The sequence below is a fragment of the Pollicipes pollicipes genome, unplaced genomic scaffold (assembly GCF_011947565.3).
Source record: "Pollicipes pollicipes isolate AB1234 unplaced genomic scaffold, Ppol_2.1 Scaffold_4219;HRSCAF=4965_pilon_pilon_pilon, whole genome shotgun sequence".
NCBI classification, from domain to species: Eukaryota; Metazoa; Arthropoda; class Thecostraca; order Pollicipedomorpha; family Pollicipedidae; genus Pollicipes; species Pollicipes pollicipes.
Genome location: NW_023596448.1, coordinates 6,304,618 through 6,318,582, shown reverse-complemented (window position 1 = coordinate 6,318,582; position 13,965 = coordinate 6,304,618). Strand labels below are relative to the sequence as shown.

Genomic DNA, 13,965 nt, shown 5'->3' with positions numbered 1-13,965 from the left:
TGCGAGATCCGAGCCGGAAGCCGCTGCGGACATCAAGCGGCGAGGACGGACCGGCGGGACCGGTGGGACCGGTGGGACCGGCGGGACCGGCGGGACCAGCGAGTGCGGATGTCGCCGGTCGGTCGGCCACGTGCGGAGCTGATCACCACAGGCGCCGGACGGTGCCGGCTGAAGAGGGCCGGCCGGGTGGCCCCTCGTCGGCGCGCCCGCCTCGCTCCACGCGGCCCTGCGTGTTGCGACGAGGTCGCGCCATCTGCAGCACAGATGGCGCTACCATTTGTGATATAGATGGCGCTGTCATTTGCGCCTCGGATGATCCCAGCACCGGTAACAGGAGCGAGACCACAACGTGCGAGACAGGTGGCGCCACCTGCAGCCCGTGCGCACCGGCCGGTCGTGCCGTGGCAGATGCTGTCATCTGCCTCGCAGGTGGTGCCACCATGTGCGGTGAAGCCAGCGACGTTCCTGCAAGCTCGGCAACAGAGGACTTCCGTGCCCACGGGGGCACTGCTGATGAGGGTTGTGACTCTCCGCTTGGATCTCCAGCTCCGGTCGATCCGTGCCAGCTCCAGAACAGGTCAGGTCAGATAAACGCCCAGCCTCTGATTTTCAAGAACGTTGGACCTGTGACGCTGTTGCAATCTGAGTAGCATCGTGGTTTTTTCAGAGGAGATGCGGCCCAAACACGCTTTGCAAAGCATTTATGCAATAAGGAATGTGTGCCGCACCAAATGGTAATAGCTGCTGCAAACCTGCCGAAGGACCAGAATGCAGCCATGGCTTAGGACGATCCATCCAAAAAAACACGATCCAAAATAAAACAGTGCCACCGTTTACGACACTGATTCCAGCTGCTACGGGCAACACCCAGCACCAGCCGCGCCGAGTGCCACGGAGGCACCAGCACAAGCTCAGGCACCGTCAGTAAAGGCGGCGCCACCATCGCCCTGCGCCAGCTGCGACTGCGTGCACGTGTCGGCGGCGTGTCCGCTGCTGCAGCCACGATGCTGGGTGCAGGACGCCGACGGCCCGACGGCTGCCGAAACGCTACCGCCGTGTCTGCACATAGATGGCAGCATGGTGCGGGCGGGAGCGGCCGGCCTGGCTGCCTTCACGCTGCTTGGGCCGTTGCGGGGCCGCCCGGTGCGGCCCGAGCAGGTCACGGACGCGACGGGCCTCCACCACATCTGGGAGGTCAGTTGGGAGGCGGCGCAAGGTGGGGTAGAAGTACAGGTGGGAGGCGTGTCTCCGGGGAGGAGTCGGTGCAGGTGAGGTGTGGTCAACGTTCTGTTCCCCTGAGGCACGGCCATTGGCCGAAGGTCTTCATCAGTGTCGACGGTAGATGGTCTCACGTTTAGCATCTTCTGTAGACTGTGGTAAGATAAAAAGGATTCGACTGTAGTAAGATAAGTTTCACATGAAGCATGGTGTATTCCGTTCAGACGGCAGCTAAACGTGTCACGTCCTCCCAGCTCGGGGAACCAGTGAACATGAAACTCCCGAGAGCCCTAACAAAACGCTAAACAGACTTCTCAAACAGCTAAACGTGTCACGTCCTCCCAGCTCGGGGAACCAGTGAACATGAAACTCCCGAGAGCCCTAACAAAACGCTAAACAGACTTCTCAAACAGCTAAACGTGTCTGGTCCTCCCAGCTCGGGGAACCAGTGAACATGAAACTCCCGAGAGCCCTAACAAAACGCTAAACAGACTTCTCAAACAGCTAAACGTGTCTGGTCCTCCCAGCTCGGGGAACCAGTAAACATAGAACTCCTGAGAGCCCTAACAAAACGCTAAACAGACTTCTCAAACAGCTAAACGTGTCACGTCCTCCCAGCTCGGGGAACCAGTAAACATAGAACTCCTGAGAGCCCTAACAAAACGGCGTCGCCTCTGGTGCGCCACCTTTGGCACTGGTGCGCAATGACGTAAGCGTACCGTCTCACTAAACCACTACCACTGTTTACATCTTCAAGGAAATGTCTGCCAACAGGCATGAATCAAATGATGAGCCTTTATGCAGATTGGAACTTGTGCACTCCCATGGGCACGTAGCCGCATTTCTAAACGTGTACTCATATTGTTTATGCGGAAAGTGTATTTTTGAGCATGTCAGAGCCTGCTCGCTTGCCCTGCTCCAGAGATGCAATAGAGCAGATGCAGTCAGTAGACCCCCATTCGGCTGTTTTGGGATGGGAGGAAGCTTCGGCCCCTAACTTTCAGAAGACAGGCTAAATATGGGGTGATCCGGGCTGTTTGGCTATGCTTTGTAGGAAGCCTTGGCCAATTTTTTCCATCTCGCGTTCGAAATAATTTCTCAAAACTGCGCCCCTGAGTGCGTGCTGCTCGGGGGCAGACTTCTCAGGAAGGCTGCTCTATCCCAGGTGTACGGGGAGGGCGTGTTCCTTGACACGATAGACCCTGCCAGCTCCAACTGGTTCCGGTTGCTGCGACCGGCGCCGACGCGGGCCGAACGGACGGTGGCAGTCCTCACCAGGGGACGCTGCCTGTTCGCCGTCACCACGTGCGACCTCGCTCCCGACCAGGAGCTGCTGTACTGGCAGGACGACCCCGGCAACACCTGGCAGCGCAAGAACATGCTGAAGAACAGTGAGTTGGCGCCATGCGCGACGGCGAGCCTTCTGTGGTAAGGTCGAACTCAGTCGGCCATACACAGCGAAGTCGAACACAGGCTCGTAATGCTCATTTACCGATTGATTTTGCTGGTGAACGCGCTTGGACGCATATGAGGTGCAGCGTCATGATGAAAGAGCATCATCGAGGACTTTTAATGACCTGATTGTGAGTGGTATCAAGCTGTGAGAGCAACGTCTTATGCTCTCCATGACATTCTCATGAGCGCCCTCCTCGTTTTGGGAAGATTTGCCGACTTGAGAGTTGAAGTAAAACGTATGTTGCATGTATGCTTCCAGGCTGTGGCGGCTGCAATCTCAAGTTTGAGCACCCCTTGTTCTACCGGCGCCACTGCTCATTATTTCACGAGCCGGGAACCCCACTCACCATTCGCAAGTACTACTGTAAGGTGAGCAGGCCGACTTCAGAAGCTGCTGTGTTTACACCTGTCTCTGACCACGCCTCAGGTGTGCGGTGAGGCGGTGCTGGGACGTCAGGAGCTGCTGTGTTTACACCTGTCTCTGTCCACGCCCCAGGTGCGCGGTGAGGCAGTGCTGGGACGCCAGGAGCTGCTGTGTTTACACCTGTCTCTGACCACACCTCAGGTGTGCGGTGAGGCGGTGCTGGGACGCCAGGAGCTGCTGTGTTTACACCTGTCTCTGACCACACCTCAGGTGTGCGGTGAGGCGGTTCTGGGACGCCAGGAGCTGCTGTGTTTACACCTGTCTCTGACCACGCCTCAGGTGTGCGGTGAGGCGGTGTTGGGACGTCAGAAGCTGCTGTGTTTACACCTGTCTCTGACCACACCTCAGGTGTGCGGTGAGGCGGTTCTGGGACGCCAGGAGCTGCTGTGTTTACACCTGTCTCTGACCACGCCTCAGGTGTGCGGTGAGGCAGTGCTGGGACGTCAGGAGCTGCTGTGTTTACACCTGTCTCTGACCACGCCTCAGATGTGCGGTGAGGCGGTGCTGGGACGTCAGGAGCTGCTGTGTTTACACCTGTCTCTGACCACACCTCAGGTGTGCGGTGAGGCGGTGCTGGGACGTCAGAAGCTGCTGCGGCATGCTTTGGAGCAGCACGGCGGTGCCGGCGCTTACCAGTGCCAGCACTGCGGCAAGGTCAGTCCACTGACCGTTTATGTCGTTCTCTTTACGTTAGGCACTTGTAGAGCCGTAAATAGACTTCCTGCAGGTTTTTATGAAAGATCCCCCGGATCAGATGATTTACCTACCGGCGACACTAAATACAACGCACGTAAAGCACAGCAATACTGATGTCACTGTCTCGTTATTCCACTTTCATAACCACGAAAAGCCCAGGTGGCAACAGTATATTGGTAACGCGAAGGTGCTGCATGCCTGTCCCGGCAATGGGTATTTAGTTACACATCAGGCGACAGGAGATATGCTACTTCAGCTTGCGGCTATTTGAAACGCCACCCACACCGCGGGAGAGCCGCCCCCTGTAGGACAATCTCCCACAAGTTTTCCCCAGCAATCTCACATGTTCAGACGTCGTCCGTCTGCAGCTGTGACCCTGTCGGCGCCGCGTCACTGACTGTCCCGTCGCCAGTACTTCCGTCGGCTCGGCTACCTGGACGTACACCGGAACCACGGCTGCGCGGCCAACCCGCTGCGCACGCACCCGCTCTGTCACCTGTGCGGCACGCGCTTCTGTCAGCCGCAGAAGCTGCGCGCGCACATCCGACGTGTCCACTCAGGTGCGCTCCCCGGCGGCTGTATTACCGTCACGTAACTTTGGTAACGGCGGCCGCCATCTTAGCGGCGAGACAGAAACGTGCTGTTTGTGGCAGATACCGTAATTTTTTATTCGAATTTTATCAAAAATGTATTGCAGCATGGATGCAAAGTGTTGTTTAGTGAATGGTGTGTGCTTAATAGGACCATTCAGCACACGCCCAACCAATGTCATGTGTGGTAGCGAGATCACCTTCGTTCCATCCAGGCAGATAATGACGTTGAGATACAAATGTAGCATACACTCGGTCGCAACGTCTTAGGAAAGCCAGCAGTTGATATCAATATTGTGATGGCGGTCGTTTGATCTTTCGGGTGCGTCGACTACAGCGGACGTCGTGCGCCATGGGATGAAGGTTGGATGCCGTGTCATAGTCCTCCGCCTTCTCCATCTCTGGGGATGGCAAACCGCGACAAAAACAACCTCGCGGAAAGCGCCGATGAGAGACGTTTCACTTATCACCTCACCAGCGCCCGGGTTCTCGTAACAACACGAACAACTTATCGTGCCTATCGTCGAAACGTGCGAGGTGATCTTGCGTGGCTACCCGAAGGCACATTCGGAGTCCAGGAACGGCCAAATGGGCGGTGTGGCTCGCACCGGAACACGTACCAGGTTCCGGCCCTGTCTCGCGCTGCTGCCGGAGACACGAGTGTGGTCCCTGTGCCTCTCGTCGCTGACTGGAGCACGCTCGTGACCCCAATCTCTGTTTCTCTCGCTGCTGACCAGAACAAGCGCGTGATCCCTGCGCCTGTCGTCACTGATCCCGAAGCGCGCGTGGCTTTGGTCTCTACGTCTTGCGTTGCCAATCATAGTACCGCGTGATCCCTGTGTCCCTGCTGCTGAGCAGCGCGGGTGGTCCCCGTCCCAGTGTCTGCCGTTCCTGACCGGAGCTCCGGAGCTGACCGGAGTTGCGCCGCAGAGGCCGGCTCGCCGCCGCCGGAGTTCCGCTGCCAGAGCTGTGGCCGGGTGCTGGGCTGCGGCACGGCACTCCGACGGCACATGCGTGAGGTGCACGCGGCGGCGGACGGCCGTCACGCCCAGCTCCACTGCCGCCGCTGCGGCAAGCCCTTCCAGAACCGTTCCAACCTCAAGATCCACATGCTCACGCACTCCGGCGTCAAGCCGTTCCAGTGAGTGGTGCGAGGTTTGGTGAATGGCGAGCTCCCGTCATGATACGTGCTGGTAGGCTCTGCTATGGGTAAAAACCGTCAAAGATTACCTGGCGTTCGCGACGAAGTAAGGCGCTAGTTTTCCGTGGAAATATTAAACTGTGGTATTTTCTCAGTTTGATGTGTTATGCGCACCTTGCTTTCATTTGGTGTGTTGAATGGTAACCAGAGGTGGAACGTTCTTGAAATGGCCATGATGGGCGACTGAACAAAGATATAATTTCGAGTTCATTTTTGCATCACGCCCATAACGCACATGCTAAAATTATGAAATATTTCGATGCGGCCGTGAAAAAACGAGGTGACGCGTGATAAACGTTTCGGATGCAGTGGCGAAAGCCGCACCGTCGCACGGCCGTCACAGAGCACGGCCATCTGCTCGCACTTCTCTAACGCCACGTCCCTCCCCAGCTGCGCGCTGGCAGACTGCGGCGCCACCTTCACCACCAAGCAGTGTCTGCAGTTCCACTACCGGCGCCAGCACCAGCTGACCGGCTCGGCCATGCCTCCCATCCGCCGCGCCGTGCCCTTCACTCTGACGGCCTACTCCGGCTCCCTGTCGGAGGAGCCGGCGGCGACGGCGGCGGCGGCGGCGCGGCGGCGGCTAACGCGCTCCGACGCCATCTGGGAGCCGGCGGGAGCCGAGCGGCCCGAGCGGCCCGAGCGGCTCCGCTTCCCCGGCTTCTCGGTGTCACGCGACCTGCCCGACCAGAGCAACGGGCCGCGCCTGCTGCGGGACGCCTCGCGCACCGAGCTGGACAGCATCGAACCCAGCGTTGGCCTCATCCTGGACATGAGCTACCGGCACCGGGCGGAGCAGACGTGAGCTACTGACGCCGGGTGGAGCAGACGTGAGCTACCGGCACCGGGCGGAGTAGACGTGAGCTACCGGCACCGGGTAGAGCAGACGTGAGCCACCGGTACCGGGCGGAGCAGACGTGAGCTACTGACGCCAGGTGGAGCAGATGTGGGCTACCGGTACCGGGCGGAGCAGACGTGAGCTACTGACGCCGGGTGGAGCAGATGTGTGCTACAGGTACTGGGTGGAGCAGACGTGAGCTACCGACAACGGGCGGAGCAGACGTGGGCTGCAGGTACCAGGTGGAGCAGACGTGAGCTACCGACAACGGGCGGAGTAGACGTGAGCTGCAGGTACTGGGTGGAGCAGACGTGAGCTACCGACGCCGGGTGGAGCAGACGTGAGCTACAGGTACCGGGTGGAGCAGACATGAGCTACTGGCACCGGGCGGAGGAGACGTGAGCTACCGACGCCGGGTGGAGCAGACGTGAGCTACCGACACCGGGTGGATCAGACGTGAGCTACAGGTACCTGTTGAAGCAGACGTGAGCTACCAACGCCGGGTGGAGCAGATGTGAGCTACCGACGCCAGGTGGAGCAGACGTGAGCTACCGGCGCCGGGCGGAACGGACGTGAGCTACCGGCACCGGGCGGAGCAGACGTGAACTACCGACAACGGGTGGAGCAGACGTGAACTAGCAATACCGTGCGTAATATACATGAGCTACCGACACCGCGCGAAGAAGCGGGCGTCAGGGATCGTACTGAAGATAAGCTACCGACCCTGAAACGGAGAAAAAGGGCGGACGAATGCAATGAACTCTATTAGGAACGAAATATCGTATCGGATAAACCCTTCCTTCTTACCGCAAGGTAGAGAGATCAGTATCCCTATCCGTCTGTTTTAAGCCCTGGTGCAAATTGATAAGGAGTACTTTAGTGTGCGTTCCCACCATTTGTGGTTGTGATGGCTGGCCGTCGATGTGTTAATGTTTGTCCACGCACCTGTGAAGATCTATAGCCGAGTAAGGACCACAATCATTCAGCATGGAAGCTCCTTTCCCTGGTCGTGTGTATTGGACCTGTTACAATTATCGGATCGCAAACCCATAATATAATGAAGCAAAACATAACGCCATCGTGCGCCTTTCGAGCGGCCCACAGACCAAGCTCAACATCACCTGGTCGGAAACTATCACACACAGTGACTCTGGCGTCGAAACCGATGCCAACACACCGCGGTATTACCCTCCCTGCATATCCTCTACATCCGCCTGTGGAAGCCGGGTCTTCAACGTGCGAGGTCAACGGTAACTGATAACTGTTTGATCACATAAAGGTACAGTTCGGTCAAGTTCCGGCCTCCATGTGCCGCAAAGTTATTTGAGAGGTCATGACGCAATTTTTTATCGTTCTATGTGGGACGACTAACCTTTGCACCAGGAGCAGATTTGTCCTATCTCATCAGCAAGCCGTTCATGCGATAAGAAAATCCGATGGGACGGGAGCCAATCAAGCCCTGTATGAAAACAACAGGGCTTTGTAACACCAAATCATTTGGGCCAGTCGAGTTCCGGGTAACGCAGAAGCAAAATCTTCGTATTTTGGCTGCCTTGCTGTCGTGCAGGCCTTCGCTTACAACTTTTATTTTCCAGTTTTTTTATATTTTTGCTGTAATCAAGCGCCCTCCATTATAACCAAGTTTAGACCTCGGACTACACAATAGGATCGGCTACAATAGGGAGGTGCACAACGTTTTTGTACTGTCTACGTACTCACGCGAGGCTGTCATATAATAAACTATCAACAAATTTGTGCGTTTATCTGTCTGTCTGTTTGTCTATTTGTCATCTCGTATTTGCTGAGTCTTGTGCAGGTTAAACAGAGGGTAGTAACAGCCTGAAATTTTCGCAGCACGCACAATGAGAAGTGCATATGCGTGCTGCGACCCGGTACGGGGATCGAAGAGCGCCTTGCGCTGGTAGGAAAGTTCGTTTGAAAGCCCATAAGGTTACCAGTGACTGTACGTGTGGGGATACAGGTTGAGCGATGCTCAAGCAGTCTAAAAAATATTCACTCCGTTGCGTTAGCGACGGCGAATCTTGGGATTTCTAGGTGTACGAGGATGCCGATTTTATCAGAAATACAGCAGTGAACATTTAGCAAACTGCGATTTGCATGCCAGACTTCAACTGTGCGGTATAGAGGCGTCGCAGCACTGATAAGGTATTCAGAAATACAACGTCGGAGGCAGAGACAACATGACTGGCTCGAAATTCCGTGCTGCAAAGAAGCCGCGGTGATAACCAAGCGGCAACTGGGCGCAAGCCGTCAACTTAACACGGGCCCATTTGCACGCCGTATCATAAATGGTTAGGGTCGTTCCGTTAACTATACATTCCAGAGTTATCAGTCCGTACTGCACGGCTGTGAGAGCGCTCCCAAGATGTCTTGTGGCCATCCAGGACGCGCCCTCAGAAAGTGGTGAGTTGACGTGTTTGTTTTTGTCGCGGCGGGCTCGGAAGTGGAGCCAGTCCCATGGACAGCTCGAGACAGGCGTCAATCACTGTGCACAGAGACAGAGGTGTACAGGGGGGGGGGGGGGGGAGCACATAGAGGCCCTGGAGGCACGTGTCCACCTTCACCAAATTTGTGGCATGTATCACGATGTAGAATAATGTGTACGTACCTATCATAACATGTGTATGACTGAATATGTGCTTGAGGAAATGCTGACGTTTAAAGATCCGGCGGACACGTAAAAATAAGATCAAGAGCCACCGATGTCACTTTACGATGAGCTGAGAATGGTGCATGTCCGCGGCGCGCTGAGCTCGGTTTTCAGTGAACGTTTTTGGGTTGTGCTCCTCTCGTCTTTGCTGGAAACGTGCAGCAGTAAGCCGCACATTTAAAGTCACTGCAAAAATCAGGATAGCTTGATTGCGATGGCTTTGTAGCCGATGCGTAGGCGCACAAATAAGCTTAACGGTAATTGTATAGCTGCATGTGCAAAAGCAAATGTGCGTTTCAATTCACTTAAATAGTTTTAAAAGCTGAATATATGTTTCCCAAAGAAGCGTTTTGTTAATAGAAGCCTTTTGGTAGCAATACATCATGACTAAGATAGCCTGGTAAAGGCTGTCCAGCTGTCATAAATGGGCATACGCCGACGTTCTGGAGTGTGGACTGCCGCGCGCAATTATCGCGTACCATCTTTTCACGTGCCCTCCAGTCGTTTTTTCACGTGTCCTCGTTGTTCTCGGGCATTGCGTCGCGGCGTTCGAGCGTTGTCTGATGTCACGAAGTGCCGTTAAAATAACCCGGCGAACGATAGCAAGTTTTTGTGTTTTTAGCACATAAGCGCCACACATGCCATCAGATGAAGGGAAAGCTTTAATGAGCGCGTTTTGCGACAATCTTGCAACATTTCGAATTCCCTACGTTAACAGGCCTACGTTCTCGTTCAGGATGCACACATACGCACGAGGAGGGACGCCACCCTACGGTGCGAGGGGTTGTCAGCGCTGACGCACATCAGTGTGACAGTCCAGCCTCATCACGCCCCCAAACATGACAGCTGCGCTCTGGACTCTTGACCGTGCCCAACCCAAACTGCAGCCCATCACACCTTCTCCTGCCGTGGCACTCGCTGCCGGCGGCCGCTGCCAGTCTGGCCATTGGGTGGGCGCACGCCCTAGGGACACCTGTCGCGCCTCTTGGCCTGTCGCAGGTAGACGGTTCGCCCCGACAGGGGCTGCGCGGGTCGGTAGTTGTTGACCAGGGGCGACCCGTCGCATCGCTTCAGGCTGCGGAACGCTGCCAGCTGTGGACACGGACACAGCTTAGAGGTCGAGCTCCAGGCGCGCCGGACGACTTCCGTGTCACTCGGAAGGGCGACGGATGATGTACGCGCGGTGCGGAGGATCGTTTCGGAGCGAGTGGTGGATGGAGGCTAGTTTGGATAAGCGATGTGTGGGTCCACGTAACATGGGGGCATTAACGTGCTGCAATGTGCTCGCCTTGTCATAAACCTTGAGCACAAGCCCTGACAGTACTGTGTAATCAAAATTTGGTCGATAAGAACACAAGCTGAGGGTATTAGGCAATGTAGAGTTCATTATGTTGCATACTTGTTAGCTACGTTACAGTTATTTCCGGCGTCAGCCACTTCTCATTGCTTAGGAATTCAGCGAATCTTTCGAGGTAGAATGTCCCAAATAGGAGTGATGCCACATGATAATGATAACCGGCATCTGTTGTTGTTGACTGCGGCCGTGGGGTTTAGTCTTTGTAATCTTTACAAGCCAAGCCCACTCCGATCTTGATATCGTGGCGCTTACCTCAATCCCCGATCCGTTCCCCCAGAGTAGACACGGTCCCCTCTCACCTGATCACAGCCCATTCTGTACCCTCCCTCCAGAACAATCCGACCAAAACCCATCCGATCAGGGTACACCCAATCCCACGGCTCTCCTGTTAGGATATATACGTTTCGAGGTCATTACTCTTCCATCACAAGAAACTTGATTTGTGCATCCCTCCCGTCCGAGCACTCCCGACCGGCAACCCTCCTGTACAAACACACCCGATTCGCTCCCGCATCGCTCCAGCCCGAGCACATCCGAGCCCGCATCCCTGGCGTTGCACCGCACGGCCGGGCTCCCCACAGCCGGCATCCCTGGCGTCGCGCGCTGCGACCAGGCTCCCACATCAGCATCCCTGACATCGCTCCCCGCGGCTGGGCTCCCCACATCCGCCCGTATCCCTGGCGTCGCGCCCTGCAACCAGGCTCCCACATCAGCCCATATCCCTGGCCTCGCACCCTGTGAGCAGGCTCCCCACATCAGCCCTCATCCCTGGCGTCGCCCCCCGCGGCCAGGCTCCCACATCAGCATCCCTGACATCGCCCCCCGCGGCTGGGCTCCCCACATCAGCCCACCTCGCCATCGGTGACCTGCACGGTGTCCATGAACACCAGCCAGGTGACGGCCTGCGAGCACGGCGGCGCCGCCAGCGACCCGTGGTACCGGTAGAACCGACGCACGCTGTCCGGCATCAGCTCCCGCAGGCTGGGAGCTGAGCTGAGCGTGGCGCTGGTCTCGGCCGCCGAGATGTTGGCCAGTGCCGGCAGCAGCGGGGTCAGCACCGGCTCCGTCTCAGGGTCGTGGACCTGAGACACGCCCGTGGTCACGGCGTCGGTGCAACATTGGGGGGGGGGGGGCGAGATTGGCGTGACCTGAGGATGTCTCAGCAGCGGGGTCAGCACCGGCTCCGTCTCAGGGTCGTGGACCTGAGACACGCCCGTGGTCACGGCGTCGGTGCAACATTGGGGGGGGGGGGCGAGATTGGCACGACCTGAGGATGTCTCAGCAGCGGGTTCAGTGCCGACTCCATCTCAGGGTCGTGGACCTGAGACACGCCCGTGGCCGCGGCGTCGGTGCAACATTGGAGGAGGGAGAGGGGGGCAAGAATGGCATGACTTGAGGATGTCTCAGCAGCGGGCTCAGCGCCGACTCAGCCTCAGAGTCATGGACCTCAGACACGTCCGGGGTCACGGCGTCGGTGCAACATTGGGGGGGGGGGGGCAAGATTGGCATGACCTGAGGATGTCTCAGCAGCGGGCTCAGCACCGCCTCCACCCCAGAGTCGTGGACCTGAGACACGGCCGGGGTGACGGCGTCGGTGTAACATTGGGGGGGGGGGGGGGCAAGATTGGCATGACCTGAGGATGTCTCAGCAGCGGGCTCAGCACCGGCTCCATCCCACAGTCGTGGACCTGAGGCACGCCCGTGGTCACGGTGTCGGTGCAACATTGTGGGGAGGCAAGATTGGGATGACCTGAGAATGTCTCAGCAGCGAGGTCAGCACCGGCTCCATCTCAGGGTCGTGGACCTGAGACACGCCCGGGGCTACGGCGTCGGTGTAACATTGGGGTGGGGGGGGGCAAGATTGGCATGACCTGAGGATGTCTCAGCAGCGGGCTCAGCACCGCCTCCACCCCAGAGTCGTGGACCTGAGACACGTCCGGGGTCACGGCGTCGGTGTAACATTGGGGGGGGGGGGGGGCAAGATTGGCATGACCTGAGGATGTCTCAGCAGCGGGCTCAGCACCGCCTCCACCCCAGAGTCGTGGACCTGAGACACGTCCGGGGTCACGGCGTCGGTGTAACATTGGGGGGGGGGGGGCAAGATTGGCATGACCTGAGGATGTCTCAGCAGCGGGCTCAGCACCGGCTCCATCCCACAGTCGTGGACCTGAGGCACGCCCGTGGTCACGGTGTCGGTGCAACATTGGGGGGAGGCAAGATTGGGATGACCTGAGAATGTCTCAGCAGCGAGGTCAGCACCGGCTCCATCTCAGGGTCGTGGACCTGAGACACGCCCGGGGCTACGGCGTCGGTGTAACATTGGGGTGGGGGGGGGCAAGATTGGCATGACCTGAGGATGTCTCAGCAGCGGGCTCAGCACCGCCTCCACCCCAGAGTCGTGGACCTGAGACACGTCCGGGGTCACGGCGTCGGTGTAACATAGGAGGTGGGGGGGGCAAGATTGGCATGACCTGAGAATGTCTCAGCAGCGGGCTCAGCACCGGCTCCATCCCACAGTCGTGGACCTGAGACACGTCCGGGGTCACGGCGTCGGTGCATTAGCTGGCACGAGGGAGATTGGCTTGACCTAAGGGTGTCTCGGCAGAGCGGTCGCAGCAACCTGAGCGATATTTCGACGACTTCGGCGAGGAGTACATTTTATGTGAGCTAAGTACCAACGACATTGCAACGCTAAGTGGTTTCACCAACTCGATTAGATGGTTGCTGGCATGCTACCAACCGTGTGAGGCCCCCTAAAAGCATCAGTAGTCTTTATTGATGAACAAACCTCAAAGAGGACTGCCAAAATGGCCAAACCGTCGATCTTCTGTTGCGCTTTCTCGATCGTTGCGTACTCTCTGTTCTTGGCAACAATCTGCATCTCAAGAGGAAACCTGAAACAGTCACGTAATGTATACTTTACCATGACGTTGGCTGTGTGCCGTAATGCGTGCTTTGGGCCACAATGTATGCGTCGTACCATAATGGTATTCTACCATAATGTATGCTTTGTACCATAATGCATGCTTGACCAAATGGCGCATTGTTTGGAAATTGGCCTTTCGCGTGTACTTAAGTCTGCGTTTTGATGGTTCTCTTCGGGCCTTTGACCTGCGGTCCAGCCTTTAATAAAACGATAAAATGACATGATGGTTCATGTTATTGCAATGTCAGGCATCATGCAGTGTGCATTACGTCATATTTTTGCCATAATGAAACTCGTAAAATACTGAGCTGACGTTGCCCAGAACATTTTCTTGATGCAATGGATATACTTTGGTTTGCCTACAGACTGTTACGTGTGGCATGCTCGTGTTGGTCTTAAAAGACCACTTTCTACTGCAGACGCACTGAAACCGTTACTGTAACACACCGCACCTGGAGCATTTCAGTCCAATCTGACATCATTTTGCAGAACTTGACCAGACCTCATCCAATCAGAAAATCGCATGCAGGAATATTGTACCGACCATTCGTTGAACGTTGTATTGATGCATAGAGGAAAAAATTGATGA

General features: G+C 56.7%; 1 protein-coding gene across 1 annotated transcript; it reads left to right on the top strand.

The window, feature by feature from the left end:
• The first annotated feature begins 161 nt into the window (after positions 1 to 161).
• Positions 162 to 7,511, top strand: LOC119095540 (histone-lysine N-methyltransferase MECOM). Its single transcript, XM_037218393.1, has 8 exons — positions 162 to 577; positions 852 to 1,194; positions 2,384 to 2,609; positions 2,933 to 3,042; positions 3,653 to 3,751; positions 4,206 to 4,353; positions 5,314 to 5,524; positions 5,975 to 7,511. The coding sequence occupies exons 1-8, from the start codon at positions 441 to 443 to the stop codon at positions 6,387 to 6,389; spliced, it is 1,689 nt and encodes a 562-aa protein (XP_037074288.1). The 5' UTR covers positions 162 to 440; the 3' UTR covers positions 6,390 to 7,511.
• Positions 7,512 to 13,965: the final 6,454 nt, after the last annotated feature.

Excerpts from the sequence above, each read along its gene's own strand:
- LOC119095540 (XM_037218393.1), top strand. The coding sequence starts at position 441 with ATGTGCGGTGAAGCCAGCGACGTTCCTGCAAGCTCGGCAACAGAGGAC. Across the intron at positions 578-851 it reads CCGTGCCAGCTCCAGAACAG|CTGCTACGGGCAACACCCAG; the intron begins GTCAGGTCAGAT and ends CACTGATTCCAG. Across the intron at positions 1,195-2,383 it reads GCCTCCACCACATCTGGGAG|GTGTACGGGGAGGGCGTGTT; the intron begins GTCAGTTGGGAG and ends GCTCTATCCCAG.